This window comes from Staurois parvus, unplaced genomic scaffold, assembly GCF_062004578.1.
Source record: "Staurois parvus isolate SC_StPar_1 unplaced genomic scaffold, SC_StPar_1.0 ptg000096l, whole genome shotgun sequence".
In the NCBI taxonomy this organism is placed as follows: Eukaryota; Metazoa; Chordata; class Amphibia; order Anura; family Ranidae; genus Staurois; species Staurois parvus.
Window position 1 is genome coordinate 6,840,001 of NW_028317892.1, and position 22,165 is coordinate 6,862,165.

Genomic DNA, 22,165 nt, shown 5'->3' on the forward strand with positions numbered 1-22,165 from the left:
GTTTTGGTCACAATTTTGCACTGGTTGTTTCTAGCAGTTTTACATTTCCACACTTGGGTGCCGGTATATTTACCTATACAATGGTCTATTTTATATTCATTCATATGTCCATTATTATTCATTTATGCACTGAGCAGCACAGCACCAATACTTGTGATCAGTAGCGTCCGCTGTCAGCCCACTATTTGTTTAAATGGGCTGAGTGGTCGATGCTAATTACAGAACCCTGTCATTCCTGCAGTAAGTGCCCACAGATTTTGGAGGCCGCAACAAACAGGCTGCATGAAAAGGGCCTAAGAGAGAGTAAAACTCCCCAATAGGTACACAGACAGCAATGAAAACCAGACAGTGGTTCTGAACTTTCACTACTCTATCCAAATCTAAAAAAAAGTTTTGCCTTTGGTTATACTTTATAAGACACATACAGGTTTTATCCCTCCCCCCCGGCCTGTGACTAGACAGTGAAAGGAAAAACACCAGAATGGTAAACTCATCGATCACTCCTCTCACACTGCTTTCTCCTGCAATCAGCATGCCCCTAGTTGGCACTTGAGCACTGTAGCACAACTGACAGGCTTTGTGTGCTTTTTGCCTGTTCCTTAAGTGCCACATATTTAGCGCTGTGATATGCTGGCTAATGTTGCAAATACATTGTGTTAGCTTACACTACATTTCTGAACTAGGTCTGGATTTTGTTCAGTGCATTCATGGTTTATGTTTAATGTCACAATGTATTGATTCTTTTTTCCAGAAAATGTAGTGACTGTGGTTCCAGTTTATGCCCCTCAAGGTAAAGTATGTTGCAGCCAATTTTTACACTCCTAATAAGGGTGATATTAGCGAATGTTGGAAAGTTTAGTTTTAATACACCCTACTTTGTGCACTCGTGAGTTACAAATTTTTACAGGCATCAGTTGGAATATGGTAATTTCGTTTACAGTGACTGTGAAGCAATTGTAAACTTTTTATAAATGTAAATATGTTTATATAATTTCATACAAATTGTTTGGCAAATAGTGTACTTTCAAATCCTGTGATATTAAATACATTTATTTACATCAGATCTGTGCATTTAGGCCAGAACCTACCTTATTTCTTAATTCCTCACTACACTGTTCATATGCTCCTTCCAAATCCTTTTGTAAAGTCTGGGTTGAGTCTGAACTTACACAAATCTAGGGACCCCCTTCCCTCATTTTACCATTCAGGCCTGATGATTGGCCTGCTCAGACAACTGCTACTTCATAGGAAGAAGAGAAAAGGGTCACAGGTTCCCAATATTATACTCTGGAAGTGCAGTTGATCCTAATTGTACAGGACACGCGACTGGTATTCGTAGACTATGGATTATCTGCTGCTACCTGCAGTTTATTGGAAAAAAAACTATGCTTGGACAGCCCCTAGAATGTACCCATATAACCCCACCCACTCTGTGAAGCCCCAGTTTTTTTTGCTAGTTTCCTTAGTGTTACTAAAACCACAACCGTAAAATCAGTATATGCAGTAAAGCATGATTGTTATACACCCCGTGGAACCTAAGGGGTTAATCCTCTACATTGTGTAAAAAGGCTGCTTGATCCTGTCTTCTCTAATTCTCCCCTTCTTCCAGTGTCTCCCTCTTATCTCCTGATAAGATATATTGTGTGTAGTCACTCTGCACATGCTCAGTTTGGTGTGTATGGCTACAGTGTTTTTTTTTCTTTTCTTGGGAGAGTGCATGTGATCAGCACAGGGCCAATCAGCACTGTTCAGACAGAGGTCAGGGGTTCTGCATCCTATTAGAGCAAAATGAAAACTCCTACAAGCTTTAACATGTGCTCTGCTGGACACTGATAAGTCACAAGACTCCACTAACAGCTGATGAGAAAAGGTCATTAGCAGTTTGTATTTACTAAAATAATTGCACTTCCTTGTTCTGTGTACTGTGGGAGACCACATATAGTGAATGCAGGATCCTGGGTTTACTAACGCTTTTAAGTGATGGACCTGTATTCTTCTGAAGAAAAACATTTATTTTTTAATTATTTAAATTTTTTACATCTGACTGCTTATTACCTTGCACTCTCTAGCAGTTTCTGGATCAGTTACCCTCTGTGTGTACCCTAGGAACTGTAACCAGACCCCACTGTGTGGGGCCAACCTATAATGTTTGCTTTGGGAACTGGATCCAGAATTGGGCGGTTATCTTGGCATGAAGTTAGCTGACGGGTGCTATACAGGTCCAAGACCATGGTTCATTTCTATGGTTACCATGCTTTGAAGATCTGTTCAGTTATGGGCAATGCCTGAACCTTTAGGCTCCATGCACACTAGCGGTTTTTTTAAAGCAGTTGTAAAGGCTCAAGGTTTTTTACTTTCATGCATACTATGCATGAAGTTAAAAAAATCTTCTGTGTGTAGCAGTGTCCCCAGCCCCTTCAATACGTACCTAAGCCCCATCGCGATCCATCAATGTGCACAACAGCCTCTGCTGTCCCGGGTCTCTGCCTCCTCCACTGCTGTTACTCACAGCCAGTCAGTCAATGAGGAGAGGGGGGTGGGGCCAAGCTGTTGTGTGTGAATGGACACACAGAGCAGCGGGTGCCCCCTATAGCAAGCTGCTTGCTCTGGGTGCACCTGACAGACAGGAGCCAGGAGAGCTTGCAGGGGACCCGAGAAGAGGAGGATCCAGGCTGCTCTGTGCAAAACCACTGCACACAGCAGTTAAGTATAACATATTTGTTATTTTACAAAAAAAAATATGAACCTTTAATATTGCTTTAAGCTCCTAGATGCTGTTGTTAGCATTTTTTTTTCTGCTTCTAGAAGCTAAATAGTGTTATCCTGTGTTTCTATATTCACTAGTTTAGGCTAGTAGCGTTTTTCAAACTTCAGCGTTTAGGAGCAGAAAAAATAGTTTTTGGGAGCGTTTTTCCAGCAGAAAAATAAATGCTAAACATTACTAAAGCTCTCCTAACAGCTTTTCTCTAGCTTTTTTTTTCTTCATGTACTGTAAATCCACTAACACTCCTATGTGTTTCTAACATTTCTAAAAACGCTAGTACTAACGTTTTTTTATCCAGCGTATTTTCCAGCTTTTTTTGAGCTTCAAAAAAAAGGCTAGAGTGCATGGATCCTTAATAGGCCCAACATCATGGATTAGGTCCTGTATATGGACTCTGGTTCCTGGCTTTTAACTACACTATAACCTCAGGGCATAGCACACTGTATAGGTTAGTTTTGTGTCTTACACTTCTTAGTTGAGCACTTTTGAATTAGGTGGTTTCCCCTCCTATTTGGACTTATTTTCAGAAACGTGGTAACTGCACCACCATTCCCAAATGACGTGTTCTTGCCTGCCTGTTCCGCCGAGAACACACACAGTACATTACTGCATTCTAGCTGCCATTTTCTACAGAGACACAGCCACAGGAACTCGGTCAGTGCCTGGGTTATGGTGGATCCTTCTCCAGGCATGCTAAAGCCCATCCATTCTGCACTCCTGAATCATGAGTACTTCACTATGGATCCCTTCAGCAATGGTGGATCATAGACACAAGGGAGCTGGAGCTAAATCTAGAACAATATGTGTGTTCTGTTGGCAGCCTACAGGGAACACAGAGCACTCAGGGTGATGTCTTGTTTGTCCCAGAGCAATGTCCTATATTGACAACTCTCCTCTCAGATGACTCCAGCCCCTTCTCAAGCATTCACCACATGGCCTATTTGACAGAAGCAGATTTCTCTGCCACTGTCTGAATTTTTTGGAAAATGTTGGTACTCAGTTTCCAGAGGCCAGAAAAACTAGCTCTTCTCACCCTTACCCTGTTCTCCTTTACTCCAAGAATATATGGAGGAAAGTGTTGAGGATTTTCCTTCCCCTGTGTTTTATGAGGTACGAACTATGGCTTCATGCCGAATGCTTTCCACTGTGGACATACTAATTAATGCTGTGTGCACTAGTCTTTGTCTAACACCCAATTCTTCACAGCCAAAACAGACCCCTATGGGTACTAAGAGACTGGCCAAATCTAAAAAGACTTTCTCCGTACACATAAAGTTTGTGCACTTTTAGGACTGGCTCAACCCTGACAGAGATTATAATTTGTTTTTTTGCTGAGATCTATGCTGTGACAAAGGATTTAAATAAGAAATGGACTATTCCAGTAGTGGATCCTGTTACTGCAATTCTCGGTAAATACCTTACAGTCCGATCTAAAAGAAGAAAAACTGTTGAAATCATACCATATAAAATGTATCAACAAAATATTCACTGTCAAAATATTGTGCAACTCAGTTCACCAAACAATGTGTCCATAGTAGTTATTAAATCCAAATAAGCGAAGTCCATAATGTCCACCATCAGGTGCAGTATGTGTATAAAAAAAAAATATATATATATATATATATATTTGAAATACATTTGCATAAAAGTGTGATGTCAAAGCACCCAGTGTCCCTCTCCAAATAAATGGCTCACCTTTTTCAACACAACTTATAATTCAAAGTAAAAATGTGTTCCTTTAAAAGGTATCATACACAATGCAATCCACTTTCAATCTTGTTGAAGCACTATGCAATCTTGAACAGCCAACGATGAGTTAATAGATCCACTCTCTTCATTAATGAGCTTGCAAGGTTCTCAGTTCCAGACCATTTGCCAACATGTCAAAAAACTGAATGGAGGGCTTCATAGCGTAAAACAATCTATTATTTATTAATACAATCCATCATAGGTACACTCACATTGACATGTGTCATGCCCCACACTAAGGAGGTTTGGCCATATTCAAGTAAAGCCGCCAGCTCCAGACGCAAACACAAGGTGAGGCTCAAAGTAGACTTCTCACTCAGAGCTTGGCTCTGCCTAACATGTTTTGACATGTTTGAGCGTGATCATACACATATTTGTTCCTTTGCACACTCCACGGTGAGTTTAGTGAATGCAGGTGCATAATTATTTATATCTTTAGCGTGGAGCTTTTCACATTTATACTTTACAGTTCCTATTGAGGATGTTTCTTTCTTTAGCGGTTCTGTTGATAGACGTTTTGATGCCTTATTTCCTCTTTGAAGGTCCAACCCAGTGATTGCTGCCATGTCCGTTCATCAGACTATTACTAACATGTATTTGGAGATTCTGCTGTCTTAGAACAGTTACAGCTGATGCCTTCAGCTCTATGGTTTTGTAATATAATTCATTAACTCTCAAATACCTCTGTTATCTCTGTGCATATGCTCAGAATTTTCTGGCTAAAAACTTCTTCTTCGTCTTCTACGCATTCCATTAGATGGTGAAGGCCTCTTTGGGAAATCCCTTGACATATTTATCAAGGAAGTAACTAAGAAAAAGGTACACCAAAGGAAAAAGCCAGAGTTTCTTACCTACTCTATTAAATTGATCTTTCCATTCTCCCCAGCTGTCAAACTCAAAACCAAGGCTCAAGACAAAAACCACCAAGCCTTCCCAGAGGCCTTCATCACAGTGAAGGGGCACCCCCATCCCTTGGAGTGCGGACATCTGTTGGCATTTGCGCCACTCAAAATCCAAGGTGCCCTGAACCTCTGGATCCGGTCTGTCATTTAAGAGGAGTACAAAAAGAATTGAAATCCCTGCCCTCTCCTTGCTCCATACTTAAGCATTCACCTGTGTGAGGGCCGTGTTTTGCTTGTAAGGGATGCACAGGTTTACAGCTATAGCTTGTACCTCATAAATTGCAGGGGAGGGAAATCTGCCAGCTTCACGCCAAAAAAATCCAGATTTATTGACTTCCTTGTTCCAACTTCATGCACAGGAGAACCGTTTCAAAGTTTCAAAAGCCTCATTCACATTGGCATACTTATGCACCCATGTGTACACCCGTGTTAGGGCTGTGTTTTGTCTGCACTGGTGTTCTGTGCTTCCCTGTGAAAGGCAGTCCTATTAATGTCAAGTAGAATGCAGTGGTTGTATGGGCACAGTTACATCTCCCAATTTGAAATTTGTGTGGGTGCTGGTGTGTCCTCAATCTGTCTGTGTTGCGGGACCCGCACCCATATGAATGTCAAATTGGGACCAGTGGCTTTACTCGTATAGCTGCTGTGTCCCAAATGATATGAATGAGACTTCCTGTGCATCTCAGGCACCAAAAACACGGCCCTATGCTTAAATACGCCTGTGTGAACAAGGCTTTACAGTCCCAAAATCAAATTGAAGGAAACTGCCCAATGAACTAAACAGATTTCTTTGTGTACTAAAATTCCAGATGGAATCTACAAGATCTGTCATGGTTTCCGTCATACAAGGATAATTCTTTGCATCAGTATACAAACAAGACACCTATCTCGAAACTCCTATTTTCCAATCACCAAAACTTTGCTGTAAGAGACCAGCAATTTCAATTTGTGGCATTGACGTCCGTGCTATCTTCTGCACCTCAATTCACAAAAGTGCCTGTCCTGGTTTGGTTCTTCAATGAACCCAGGGTATTCATGTCTATGTTATCTAGATGACCTCCAACTGAAGGACAGCCAGGACATTGCAGGCCATGTCCAAAGGAACATCCAGTTCCTGCAATCCTATGGATGGACAATCAACTTTCCAAATTCTGCTCTCTTTCCCTCACACTGTCTTGGATACCTGGATCTAATTTTGGACACAGCCCAAGGTCTAAGGCCGGCCAAGATTCGAACCATATATGGGCAGTCAATGTACTAAGTTGATCAATCGATCAACTTTGGTACTACCAGCTTGTTGGATTTTACATGCGATTTTCGCTAGGGGCTTCTATAGCCACTAGCAATAATCACTGTCTTCTCCCGGCAGGGACACTCCCCCCCCCCCCCCCCCCCCGGAAACCTCCCACTGGGAGAACACATGAGCATAATGGCTTGATGGGAGGGATTAACCATCCAGCACTGTTCGTGTTGATAGGGGGGACCCATGGTTGCAGGAAAGGGATTTGCTCCATGTATGGCCGGCCTAACTTGACCACACCCCTCAATTTGCTTCTGCATGTAGGTTCTGGGCCTCCTGGTGGATTCCTTTCAGGCAGTTCCCATTGCCCAGTTTCAGACCAGACCCCTTCAATCCAACATCCTCAAGAAGTGGAACAAGCAAATCCAGTCATTGGATCGCCCATTGCTTCTATCTATCCAAACAAAGCTTTCTGGTGGATCTCCAACCCTGCCTTGAAATTGTGAAAGTCATTCGTTCACAGGATTTGGAACATGGTAAAAACAGATGCAAATCTCACAGGCAAGGTCAGACTTTACAACTTCATGACTACTTGTGGACGTGGACATTCCATGTACACGAAAGCTTGGTGATGTTGACCTTTTAATGACACAACATTATAGAAGTTTGGGCAACTGTTATTTGAAGTGGTGCACTACTGTTTATTAGTGCACTTGAATTGTGAGTGCATTTCTTATTTGTTTAATAAATATATAGTGATTTTAAATGGTAAAACGCTATGTATAGCTTTTTGCTTTATCTGAGTTAACAAGCAAGAGTTTCTCAGTGGGACAATCAGATGATTTGACTGAATCCAGTACAAGTAAGAAAGAGGATTTGTATTGCTAGCCAAATAGATCCCTTAAAGGGGAATGCGCATGGTGACCTGCTCATAGGTCTGAAATTAAAGTGAGAGCAGTGTTTGAAAGGTGGCTGGAATCACTGAAGAATTCATAAGTATTTTTTATTTGCACAAGTATTGGAACAGTGGTGTGAATGCATTTTTTTGGACTGTTCGAATGTCATGTAATAGAATATTATGTGAAGGAACACTTTTTTTTTTTTTTTTTATATTTTTTTTCTGGAGGAATTTTTATAATAGTTAATATTATTTAAGTGTCACAGAGCATAGAATTTTATTTTAGGATAATTTATATTAGCACGGGTGTTAAGTTATTTACTGTATATGTGTGGCCTAAAATAATGTAGAGCAGCACCTTAAGGTATTATTGATATCCGTGGACATGGCCCCTGCAGCAGTTGAAACTCCCCATTATCATTCTGGAACTGAGAGCCTTGGAATTGTCTCTAGAACACTGGATCTCCCTTCTACAAGGTCACCAAGTCAGTGTACAATCAGACAGTGCCACAGCAGTGGCATATATAAATCATCAAGGGGACACCCAACGATCATCAGCCCCAAAAGAAACAAGAAACAAAACATGCATTCCAGCTTATAGGCGGAATGTGCATTCCGACTCTCTCAGCCATCCGCAATCCTGGAGTGGGCAATTGGCAGGCAGTCTTGATAGTAAGTAAACAACTAGACCCAAGAGAGGGTTTTTTCATGTTATGATCTTTCAAAAACTCTTGTCTACTATGAGGAAAACCCAGATGTAGACATTCTGGTCTCCAGCTATTCAATAGCAAGCTGAACTAGTTCATGACCAAAACCATGGATCCTCTAGCTTTCTCAGTGGGTGCTCTGATGATTCTTTGGACCCCATTCCACTGGTTTCTGTCTTCCCTCCAAGAAACTCCTTCCTCGACTGCTGCACAGGATAGAGGGGGAAAGGGCCCCAGTCAATCTCATTGTACCAAATTGGTCCAGAAGAACATGGTACATAGACATACTCGAACATAACAGACATAAAAGACTTACTAGTAGTCTAAGCCGCCCTCTTTTATCCTGCTTCTCAGACACTGGCTTAAATGGCAAGGCTGTTAAAACCCTAAAGTCCTAAAGGAATGGAAGATTTCTCTCCCAGTTTTTCCCACTGTATTCAGAACAAGGAAATCCAACTCCCTCAAGTTTTATTATCGCACATAGAAGGCCTTCTTTGCATGGTGCTCAAACAAGTGGCAACCACCCCAATCCATAACTAGCCTTTGCAGTAAGGTGCACGTGGAAGGGGCAACGTACATCACAAACAAAAATTTCCCAGCCCACTTACCAGCTAGCCCGCAAAAAAAACCCCCCAAATTGTTCTGTCTAACAATTTACGCTAAACAGAAGAGAGTTTAGTTTGCATACATTTGCAAATATACTGTATGTGTAAGCCACAGTGCCTATGTCAAGGCTCCTCTGTATACTGTGACCCTCACTCTGTAGGTTTAGGAGTCTTCAAGTTGGAGCACATACAGCAGTGGGTAGATTAAGGGCAGGTTTGTCTGGAGGGAGCCCACCCCTTCTAAAGGCACTTTGACGTATGAGACTCCCAGCAACCGCACAATTGCAACTGAAGGCATCCAGTGGGTCCCTGCAACAAATTCAACCTTTTTTATAAGGTGCAAGAACAAAAGGCTTAACCTTTGGAAATATTCTTTCACTTGTATTTTGTCCTTTCTTCGGCCTAATCTTGAGCAGTTTCTGGCCCTGAGTACCCTCAATGAACAGGTTTCTGCCTTATCCATACTCGTCCAGAAACCTCTTGCCTGACAGTCTTTTATCAAGACTATTCTACAGTGAGTTGCTCATATAATTCCCCCAGTTCAACCTCCTGTATCACTTTGGAATCACCGGTGCTCTCTGCTCTTGAGAGAACAACTTTGAACCGACTAGAGACATTCCTTTGGAAGACCTCACCTGTAAGGTTGCCTTCTTGGTTGCTTCACTCTTGTAAAGAGCCTTTTCTTCTTTTGCACAAGGAGAAAATGGATCTGAGGCCAAAACCCTTCTTTTTCCTTGGGTGGTCTCTTCTTTCCACCTCAATGAGGACACTGTTCTACTTTTCCTCTATCCTACCTTCATGACAAGCAAATTGCCGTACATTGTTTGAATGTGGTTTAGGGCTGTCAAAGTGTACTTGGCAGCCAGTTGCCTCTTTTCACAAGATTAAGTCATCTTTTGTTCTGTCTGGAGGTCCTTGTAGAGGACACCCTGCTTCCTATTCCAGCATTGTCAGGTAGATCAGGCAACTAATTTCTAGTTCCTTCCTTTTTCATCAGAGCACATTCCACTAGGACTTTTGTTGTCTCCTCGGTGTTTCAGAGTCGAGCATCTTTATTCCAGGTTTGCAAGGCTGCTACCTGATTCTCTGTTCATACGACTTCCCAGTTCTACCAGGTGGACTTTCAGGTCTCAGCTGATGTGAGCTTTAGCCCAAGGTGCTTTCAGCTGTTATGAGTATTTTGTGGGTCTGTTGGCAGTTCTATGTTGCCCACCCCTCAGTTTTATTGCTTGGGTCCATCTCATGGTCTATGAATACCATATCTACACTGTTCAATGAAGATATTAAGAATTTTGAGTTATCTGTAAATTTCTTCTCTTGGAGTACAGTACAGTACAGGAGACAGGTCCACCCCCCCCCCCCCCCACCCTCTGTGTCTAGATTACACCTTTTGTTTTCTGAACACCTGGATCCTCATGGAGTGGGTGGGCTTTTATGGATGCAGTCTAGGGGCCGCCCTAGAAAAGTTTTTGCCAATGTTCAATCACCTAAAGGTAGCAAAATATACCCCCAAGTTCAATGAATTCCAGTCCTGTACTGTACTCATAGATTAGGAATTCACAGGTAACTCTGCATTCCTATTTTTGGGGGCTTTTCTTATTTTTTGGGTGGATAAGCGGAGGAGGCCTGCTGTGCACATTTTACACTTTACCCTATATGCCAATTTCTCTCTTTATTACATGGTATTTTTGGGGGGCAGCAGGGTAAGGTAAGTACCAGCAGTGGAGGGGTCAGCTATGCGGCAAAGCTAATACTTTGTCCTGGACATTCAATAGACAGGTTCACTTTAGCTCTTATTGCGATGACCTGACATGTTTTAATATAATTGCATTTCAGGATAATTGCATGATTTGTATAATTATTATATATGATTAGCATCAGTGTATAATCATTTGTGGATCTAATTACCACTCTCTCTTTTTTTCCAGGTGCTGTTGTGTTGCAGATTTCTTGTTTTTCTGAGGCTGAGCGTATATTTATGCTGGTGAAAGACACAACTGTTAACAACAAGCAGCTTACTGCTGTCATCATTCCACATCTTGTGGTAAGAGCTGTTAATATATACGAACTGTTTTGGAAACAAACAAATCACTCAGGTTGAAAATAATGCCTTAAGGCTAGACACATCCAGCTCATCTTTGTGTGGTAACTACTTTTAAGTATATTTTACTTCTGTGGGCTGAGTAACTCCATTCACATTGCAGCTGGAGCAGGTCTTTGAAGTAGTGAAAAAGTGGAGATGTGAATACAGCTATAGTTCTACCTGAGCTTAAAAAAATGACAAGGAAAAGCAGTTTGATTGTTGTGGTGGATACTGTATTTTTATAGCATACCCTTCTTTTATGTCATCTAATGTATGATTGCAGCTGCTTCAGCTGATATTTGATACATTTGACATTAACATGGTGAGAAATTCTATAAAGTAGCTGACTGTTAATATTTCTAGCTTTTGCTAACCTATAATTTCAAATTTAAAATTGTAACACCCTTGTGTAGCCTGCATTTAAAGTATAGCTAAATACATTTTTTGATTAGCAATACAAGTTTGTCTGGTTTTTATTGCTGTCTGTATCCCCACTATAGATTCACCCTCTCTTTTGTCTTTGTGATCATTGACAGTGACACAGAAAGTGATGGGAAATCCAATATCTTACAATTGTACGTGAAACAGGAGGCTAGGGGAAGCTGACTAAGAGGAGATTTCACCTCTCTTTGGAGAAATATCATGTCACTTTCTGTTGTGCCTATGGCATAGGTATTGAGGGGAAATCTTCTCACTTGAATAGGTTTTAGCATTAGATATATTTTGATCTGTGATGTCAGTTTCAGAATAACTGTTTCAGTTATTTTAATTTAATGTTTTCAATTTTGGAATTAAGGAAAAATAATTATGGAAAATACTTATATTAAATCACTTAAATCAAAGTAAGTGCATGTATTCTGATCTTCACAAATTGGCATTTAATCATTACCTTGTCATGGTTATGAAAAAGTGAGTTGACTGTCGATTCATCAACCTGGAACTTACTGAACTACGGTGACTGATATCACAGCTAGTGGATTAGTATCAGATCCATTATTATCATAGTACTGCAGGGATATGGAAATTTTCACAAAAAACTACCGGTCCAAGGAACTAAATTGAAGTCCCAATTTACTTGTTCCTCATGATAATCTACTTGTCCTGATAAAAAAAAAAAATAAGGGTTGATGTTTTTAATTAGGGAGAGGCGCTTTTAGGAATGGCTGGGGCTTTTAAAAACAAAAGGGGCTTTATGGAGACTTAAACTTTTAATGTTTTAAACATTGCTCTGTTTATCTCCTACTCACCTCCCTGCCTGTCTCTAGCACCACACCTGGGAACTAACAGAGAAGGGAGGAACCTTGCAGTGTAATGAGCACCGATCGGGTGCTTGTCAGGAAAGGGGAGTGTGGGGAGTGGGCATCTATTGTGTGAGTAAATAAGGCAGCAGCCGTGATTGTTGTGAGATTTACTGCACAGCAGTTCACATCACGTGAAGCTTGTCGTCCAAGAAGGAGCAGCAATTCCAGAATGCCCAGGTGTGGGTTTTTTTACATTTAGCCCTGCTGCGGGCAAGAAACATCTTTAGCCTGGGCTCACACATATGTGTGGTGAAATCGCAATGCTTCTTTGTGAATACCATTCCTGTGTGATTTCAGTACAGGTGCGATTTTGCCGTCTCTCTCTTTACAATTGCCTCCCATTGACTTAAAACGCAAAAACTCCTGTTAATAGCAATATTGTACTTTGAGGATGTCACGAATAACAACTGTTGCATAAATCCACACAGGAGCATATTTATGTTTCTGTGGAGGGAGGTATATTGAAGTACATCATATATTTGTGGGAATTTTTAATATCACATTATTGGATTTATTTGATGAGGAAGCACAAATAGCATGTGAATGTTGCACACCTAATGGAGGAAGGTGTTTTATAGCGCTATTTAGTAGCGCCACACCAAAAAGTTTGTAATTTTGTCATCTTTATCCATCTGAGGATATAAGAGGAGTGGTAGGCAGTTACATTGCTGTAATTATCAGTCCATAGGTGCAGATAATAAACCAGTAGGATTGCTATTAACAGGAGTTTTTGCGTTTTAAGTTAACGGGAGGCAGTTGTAGAGAGAGAGAGCCGGCAAAATCGCACCTGTACTGAAATCACGCAGGAATGGTATTCACAAAGAAGCATTGCGATTTCAGCACACATATGTGTGAGCCCAGGCTAAAGATGTTGCTTGCCCTCAGCAGAGCTAAATGTAAAAAAAAGCACATGCTTGGCGCCTGGAACTGCATGTCCCAGGCATCGGGCAATATGATATGCGAATCCCTGTACTTTAGTTATATTGATTTGTGTTATATAGAATCCTAAAAGGAGTAACAAGAACAAAACATGAATTGCATATAAAATTACATTTATTAAAGTTCATTAAAATGGTGGACCATCTATTCCACCAATTAGTAGACAGATATATTAAAACATAACCAACAAATCACATAGTACGTTTTGACGATTCCATATCCCGCTAGTAACGCCGACTCATTTCGCAGTCCACATCTGCTTCTTCAAAGGCTTTGCAGGGATCGTCTACAAAGACAGGTACATAACTTCACAGTAACAGGTATATAGATGCATACATGAAGATATTACAACCATTAATACACATTTCATAAATATTTGTAGAAACTCTTACCACAGTATTCACTTAAATAACAGGATTGCTATTGGTTCAAAGAGATAATATAAACTCATGTTTCAACAAAATATTTATGAAATGTGTATTAATGGTTGTAATATCTTCATGTATGCATATATATCTGTTACTGTGAAGTTATGTACATGTCTTTGTAGACAATCCCCGCAAAGAAGTAGATGTGGACTGTGAAATACGCTGGCGTTACTAGCGGGATATGGAATAGTCAAATCTTACTATGTGATTTTTGGTTATGTTTTAATGTATAAGTCTATTAATTGGTGGAATAGATGATCCACTGTTTTAATGGACTTTAATAAATGTAATTTTATATCCAATTCATGTTCTGTTCTTTAGCACGATGCCTCAAAAGTCCCCTATTTTTTTTAGAGGTTACTCCTTTTAGGATTCAGTATTGTGTTTTGGGATGTGGCACTTGTGTGTTCATCCCCTGAGTGATGGGTTATGCCTTTTCGATTTGTGTTATATACTACCAGATAACATTCTAACTTCTTAAGATGCTTGCTCTAAAATGGACTAAAGCAGAGTTCATTATTCCTGGGACTGTCTGTGGAGAATATTGGCAGGTTTGTGTATTCCTGTGCTATTTCTCTTTTACATTAAGCATAAAAGGGACTTTTGTACAAGGAGTCGCATGACCATTCTCTGTGTGTATTTACTTCCTTGTTTTGCAACTATTTATATTAAATTTCAGATTTTTCCTTGCTGGTTTAAAAACATTAGGTCTGCCATGTGAAACCCCTTCGCTTTTTCTTGCCTTAATTTTGACTAATTATAATTATTTCTCCACTGTTACATCTTTGGAAATACATTTGGTGGCAAAGCTGTATAAGAGACCTTATAATTATTATGGGGTTGGTGTGTACACTGGCTATTAATTGCAAAACTAATCTTATCTCTGAAAGCGTATCAATATTCTGTTAAGATTGTCCTGGGTCAGGATTTTATTTCTAGATTGTACCTGCAACCCACCTACTGCTTTATGTGGTATCACAAATCTTGCAGTCAGATATACCTTTCCTTGTAACTACAAATGTTTGTGTACTAATTTCTAAGGCTCAAAGCCAGAATAATTTTGCTATGTAACTAGATGTTTTATCTAAAAACCCAGGTATGTTTTCCTTTGAATGGGATATTATAAGGCAATATAGTAAACTATTCAATTTCTAAGATGGCCATCATGTTCCCTCTTGTGGACTCTCAGTTGTACCCTATTTTGTTTGTTTGTACACAATGTGCTTTCACAGTCACCAAATTCCTTTTTTTTACAGTTAAGGTCAACTACAAAACATCTTATTAAAGATTTTTTTTTTTTTTTGTGTGTGCTTTCAGAAAATGGCGGGTAAGATTTAACTACATGCAGTTCATCCATGCAGTTAAAATTAACTCCTCACAGTTGTGTTTTGTTAGAGATTTAGAAACCTAGTCACCCTTTGTTTAATGACACAAGAAAACCTTTTACCTATGTCTTTCTTTTCTTGCGCTTAATGGTTTATTGCTAGACACAGCAGGACTGGTAGGTAAGTTAAGTATTAGTAGTCTAACCTTGCCCCCAATTCAGTAGCTGTTTTTTTTTCTTGAGATGTTTCTTTCAAACTTGTTTCCCTAATTTTTTTGTAGTGTTTCCTCAAGGTCTTGTTTTTGCAGCATTTTGTTGCTGAGCTACATGCTGTAATTTAGGCTAACAAGGAGCTTAAACCTCAATTTGTTTTAAAATTATTTTGCCTCTAGCTCTTGACCAGGGAATCAGTACATTTTCTGATAAACTAGATAGCGGTTCAAATCTGTGTTGTTTTTTTTTCGTTGTTATCACTAAAGGTTTTAGTTTTTAATTCACCAAGTAGATTGACTACACAGAAGCAGATCAGGCATTTGATCTGATAATGAGGTGGTTGGATCTTTATCAGATTTGGTGGTATGCCTAAGATGGGCCAAAGACAGAGCGAGTTTCTTTCCTGTAACTTGATTCCCCCATCAATACAGACAGTGTTGACAGGGGTATCCCTCTCGTTGAGCCATTGTTTTCTCCCATTGGAATGGCAGGGGAAGCCCTCCCCGCTGGGAGAACACAGTGATTATTGCTATTGGCTAAAACAGCTACTAGCAGTAATTGCATGTAAAATCCTGCAATTGGTTAAATTCACCGTGCCTATACATTGTTGGAATCTCGGTCAGTTCCTACTAAACCAGCCGAGATTTGAACCATTTATGGTCGGCTTAAGTCTGAAAAATGTGTGTGCTGATTGCTGAAGACAAGACTTCTAGATCACAACCGTTTATTGAACAATGGCTAATGTAGCCACTGTAAGACCACATCTACCATTCAAGCCATTTTGTACACAGATGGATACTGGTGAGCCACTAAATTAGTTTTCCTGCCCATAATTTATCTGCTTATTAGACTTTAAATGATCCAAGCTGCCACTTTAATTGATCCAAGCTGCCACTTTAATTGATCCAAGCTGCCACTTTAATTGATCCAAGCTGCCATTTTAATTGATCCCTCTTGGAACCTTTCAAGATGAATGTTAAAGGACAAGTCCCAGTTTACCTACATTTACCCTAACACTCTCCCCAGCCCTCCTAGACTAACTTCCCCAAACCCCAACTTCTTACCTACTTTCGACAGGGATAGCCCAGTCTGGTGTTTTGCATTCTCATGAAATTCCCTTGACTTGAATGGAGCCATATACTGACTATCTTTTATCTAAATAGAAATTAATTGAATGATGTAAGCACCAGACCAGGCCGCAGCTGTATGGAAATTAGTAAAAGCTGTGTGACTGGGAAGGGAGTGGGGATTGTTTAGTTTAGCTAAATCTAAACTTGTCCTTTTAAAGATGGGAAAACACCTTGGTGCTGTAGGCATTTAGCAGTTTTACTGAAAGAGGTAGACTGTTTTGTTAATATTAGGGCTAGAATACATGTGCTTGGGCTTTTGAGAAGTGTTTGTAAAGCATTCACATTTACTTGTATGATGGAGTTAAAGCAAAGTATAAACTGATCTCAAACTGACCTTAACTGATTCCAAAAACCCATGTACACTAGCCCTTAGAGTACATTATTCAGAATTGAGGAATGACTATTAAACAGGGAAATGGACACAATTGGTCTTGGTCCAGCTTGATTTACCAATATACCAGATGAAAATGTTCTTTCTCTTCCTAATGCTATTTCCATCCTGACAATGTAGAAAGCTGTGTGACTTGCAGCGACTCTTTTATCTAATCATTTTTTTGTGTTTTTGTTTTTTTTTTTTTCAGCATGAAAAATTACCTCAGAGTTCATGTCCTCTTCTGGTATTTGTAAACCCTAAGAGTGGAGGCCTTAAAGGCCGTGACCTCCTATACAGTTTCCGCAAACTGCTAAACCCACATCAAGTCTTTGAACTGACCAATGGAGGTCCTCTCCCTGGGTATGTCTGAATATTTTATGCCATGTTTTGTTATAGGTGCTTGTAAGCATTTCACAGTTAACACCCTCATCTGAGGGTTTTGCTCTGCCGCAGTTGAATGGTAAAACTGTCTCTCATTCTAATTGTACAAAACAGATCACTGATCCCTTTCAATTTTAGATGAGAAGTTGTAGTGGTGCAGGATATGTGCTGAAGCTTGGCCTTATAAATTACTATATGTTACATCTATTTTTTTTCTTCAGGCTGAGTTCACACTAGTGCATTGCAGTTTGTGATTGTACCTGCACACATAGGTGCGCTCCTATTGACTTCTAATTGTCTGTGTTTTCTGAAACCAGCATGCAGTTGCACTTTCATGAAAATGCACAGTGTAGTAGAAGTCAATGGGAGCACAGCTAAAACTGCGTGTTAAATGCTCATATATCCTGCTGCACTCAAACCTAAGTGCACCTTAGTGTACATAATGATAAATTTATATATACAGTATATAGGTACTTTCTTGAGATAAGAGAAAAAGGGTTTTGGCTTTTGTTCGCTTTACTTCACATGGAAGTAGAAGCAAAAGACAGTTTCAATTACTTGTACACATTTTCATAAATCAGATACACATGTATTACAGGCTGAACTAGGCCACAGTCATTATGTATGAGAGCAGTGTGTACAGCATGTTTTTACAAAGCATTTGCAGAGCCTTTGGCAAGCTTTGTGCAGCTTTGCTGAAGCTGTTAAAGAACTTGTCAGTTTCAGTTTGGGAAGGTTAAACACAGATATAACACAGAATTCTGACTGTCACTTTAAACAAGCTACTAGCACTGCTGAAGTTTTGGAAGCCTTGCTAGGAGTTTCTTTGACATTACAGTCAGCATTTCCATTGAGATCTATGTTTAAAGACCAGATCTGGGCACAAAAAACAAGCATTACAACAGTTTTTTAAATTTCTTTGGCAGATAAAACTCCCGTCATACTAGCTTTATTGTACTGCTGTCAAATTGCTCTTTTACATGGGGAGGGAAGTACTTCTGTGATGTAAGCGACTCAGTCTCATAGACCTCATTGCTGTGGTCTAATTTCTGCTTTTGTCTCCTTCTGGTTATTAACAAAACACACATCCATCTAAGTTATGTAAATGGATTAGAGGACAGGATGCAGAGATGTGAACATAGCACTGGGGTCTTTGAGACCTTCAGTGCTTTTTCCAGGCAGAAGAAGAAGTAGTGAAGTCAGAGCATTACCTCCTCCTACATGTAAAAAAAAAACAGATATGACCGCTTTATAATAATGCCACCATTAGGGAGGTTTTTTTTTTTTTTTTTTTGCCAACAAAATCTTCAGTACAACTGCTGTAATACAGATGCGTTTTTCTATGCCTAATCTGGACTTCAATGCCCTAAACATTCCCTGACTGGAGTTGAATGGTACTTTAAATGCTTCAACAAAGTTTGATGAAGGCCCTTCAAATTCTTTGTTTAAGCTTGTGGTCTACAGTTCTCTTTCACAAGTTAGACCCTGCGTGAACTGTGCGCACATGTACCTACAGTTTCATGCTAAAATTTAGGCATCCCTGACCAAGTTACCTACCTAAAAAGCCACCATGAGCCACTTGAAGAAAAGTAAGTTGAAGGTTTAGGAATGGCCTTTATAGTTCCCTGACTGAAACATCATTGAAAATCTTTAGGTAGATCATGTGCCTCCAACTTAAAGCGGTTGTAAAGTTCTGGTAGTAAACTAAAAAAAAAAAGGTGTCCCCATACAGGTTTAAGTCATAATATACTAGTAAGCATTACTTACTAGTACATTATGACAGACTTACCTACAAATGGAGCCCTCCAGCGCTGCACTGTCACTGCTCCCCAGCACTTCCATTTTCACCTAGTCTTCCTTCTTTCCGAATTCAGAATCTTCAGCCGCTTGAATGGCAAGGCAGTGATAACATCACTCCTGTGCTTATGCACAGGAGTCGCATCGCCATGGCATGCAGGGCTTGCCATAAATGTCTGAGCTGTGTATGTGCAGCTCAGGTCACATTACCTGCTGACAGAGAGGGGGAGGTTTATCTGCCTGTTGGCAGATTTTGCATTGTTTAAGTTTATTAGCACTTTAACTAGGTTGTACATACTGTTGCCACAATTAGTTTTTTTTTGTTCCTATGTTTTTACTGTTTGCTAATTAACCAATTGCTTGTGGAAGGTTTTACCCTCTTCATGACCAGTGCATTTTTTGCTAATCAGCACTGCGCTACTTTAACTGGCAATTGCTCAGACATGAAACACTATACCCACATGAAATTTATATAATTGTTTTTACACAAATAGAGTTTTCTTTTGGTGGTATTTGATCACCACTGATGACAGAAAATTAAAAAAAATAAATTAAATAAAACATTCTATATCCAATAAAAAAAATCAAATCAAATTTTTTAGTAAATAATCCCGATAAGTATATATTGTATATGTATATTAATTGGTTTGAGTGAAAGTTATAGCATCTACAAACAATGGTATTTATACTGGAATTTACACAACTATGATGCTATGCTGGTAATGGCGGTGATCAGCAACTTGTAGTGGGACTGTGATAGTGTGGTGGAAAATCTGGTGCTAACAGTCTCTCCCTGGGAGGTACACTAACTGACACTAATAGTGAACACTAATACAGTGTTCAGCTATAATAGTGTACATTGTCACTGTACTAATGACACTGGCTGGGAAGGGGTTAACATCAAGGGGCAATCAAAGTGCTAACTATGTTCCTAACAAGTGTAATATGTGTGCTTTTACTTAAAGCTCTGGCTGTTTTTTTTTTTTCCTCCATGCTTTGAAGGAAGAAAAAACAGCCAGATCGCTGATCTGTATACAGATGTTTTTGTAAACACAGGACTCTGTGCTGTGATTGGCTACAGCTTATCAGCCGGTATCAGCCATAAATCATTGTGCGGGATCTGCTGACAAAATCCCACTGTAGCCAGTGACATCGCGGTCCAGCACTTCCCTAATCTGGAATAGGCTGGATGATGTACATGTACCAGTGGGAACTGGTTCAAATGTAATGGTGTACAAACATTTTTGATTGTGGCGTTTTTAACACCATTTCTTACAGTAGTTGTTTACTACTTTTCGATCACAAAATTAACTAAATATGCGATTGGCCCAGGGCTGCCCACATTATAGTAAGCAACTGTATGTATCCGATATTAATAAATGGACAGGTGGCTGCAGAAGACATTGAGTTATGGACGCTATTTCATGTGTTTTGGCAGCAGTTGCAGCAACTGCTGCGCTGTTAATGGAGGAAGAGAAATAGAACAGTAGATACTGCATCTATCCTGCATAAATTCCTTCACATCCAACATAGCAAGACCTTACTCCTTTGTTTTTCCTAGCTGGGCTTCCTGGGTGGGAGGAGAGGAGGAGGAGAACAGTTGTTCAGGCGCAAAAACACATTTACGGGTGCTTCCATTGTAGTCTATGGGGCCAAAAACACACAATACAGCTCCAAAAAAAAAAAAAAACCTTGTGCCTTTTTTAAGCGACTGAGCATAGAGATGTAAACAGCTACACTATAAAAAATAAGGTTTTTGATTTTGAGCATTGTTGCGTGTGGAGAAAGTGCGTAAAAATGAGGCAGTAAAATGCTCAAGTGTGAATGGGTGCTTGGTACATGGCTCGTGCTGCCACCTACAGGAGATATGGACACTGACAACCAAAACTGTAAAGACTGCCCAGTAGAACCCTCCCCATGCCTGTTTGGAGAACAGACGTTTCTCTTTCGTTCATTGATGGACACAGCCTCTTCATATTTTCAGCCATAGTGTATATAGTGCCACCTACAGGAGTAGGACATTAGGTAGAAAAGAAACTTGGCACTGCCTATAGGAAGTCCTAGCTGGTATAAACCACCTCTCTGCTATAGGCAAACCAGTTATTTCTGCCTAGTGTTTCAGGAGTAAGATCATTACGGGTCCGCATCAGTGAGCATTTGAGATACATTAGAAGTAAAATCACTAACTCTGGAAACGAGAGAGAGAGAATCCCCTAGCACTACACTTTAGGGAGCTACATGGAGGTAAATTGGATGGTCTGAGACTAAAAGGTGTTTTTTCTCTTAAACTATCCTCTAGACGCGAAGATTTTGATACAATTTTACTTCAGAAAAAAACATTCTGGATCTACACACTGGGAACACTTGTACTTAGAGGCTTGAATACAGAGCCTAACTTTGGGGTATTTTTGCAATACTGTTAAGTAACACTAGGTCACCATAGAGATGATCTAGACCATCAAAATTATGTTTGCTCTATTTGATTTTGCTCCTTCAAGAAGTCAATTTCAAGCTGCAAAACATTTTTATTAAGGTAGAATTTATTGTGACATGCCCTGTGTTTTCCTCCCTTTTATTCGTTAGGGAGTAAAATGTAATGACACATATATTTCAGTAATGGTTTTAATTTGGTATTACAAAGTAGTGATGATAATCTAACACAAGAGGGTACTGTATTACCATTATTGAGGGCTATTTAAACCAGCATCTGACTGACCCCTCCTTGTTGTGACTAAGTCCGCAGTGAGTGGTAGACGAAATGCATCAACGTAATGACGTTATCACATACGGACGCAATGTCCACATGCGTCTTCACCAAAGTGTGAGCAAACAAGCCCGAATTCGGAGCCACATGTGTAATGCCTCAAAGCACTGCAATAATCCACATATCATCTCTAAAAGGAGTTACTGCCAGGAATATTTGGTTGGCTTTAAAGGGGAACAGTGCAGCTTGACGCAGACAGCACTCAATGGAGGTATGCAGAGAGATCAACTACTCATCACCAAATTATGAAGTGTTGGGTACACCTTTGGTGAGTGGTTCAACTATGATCTTCTTATCCAATTATCTACTTTCACTTTCCACTTCGGATGGATCTGTGTCTACAGCTGAATGTATGCTGATTTGTTAAATCCTTATGCCATTTTGTAGCCAATATGTATGGCATTACATGTTCATTTCTGGAGCAGCAGCCATTTTGCCCCACTCCTTGCTCTATATGTGCCATAATGGATGATGCCTGTTGCTTGCACTATATGTGATCTACATGATTTGTTCATATGAATATAACTAGATATCTTTACATTGTTCTTTGGACTATTTACAAGACCT

At 39.9% G+C, this 22,165-nt stretch overlaps 1 protein-coding gene across 1 annotated transcript in view; it reads left to right on the top strand.

The window, feature by feature from the left end:
• Positions 1–22,165, top strand: part of DGKQ (diacylglycerol kinase theta) — a 278,163-nt gene that overhangs the window by 193,599 nt on the left and 62,399 nt on the right. Inside the window, exons 14-16 of the mRNA XM_089670873.1 lie at positions 752–790; positions 10,794–10,909; positions 16,865–17,016. Coding sequence (XP_089526999.1) covers positions 752–790; positions 10,794–10,909; positions 16,865–17,016 — 307 coding nt within the window. The remainder of the gene's footprint in view (positions 1–751; positions 791–10,793; positions 10,910–16,864; positions 17,017–22,165) is intronic.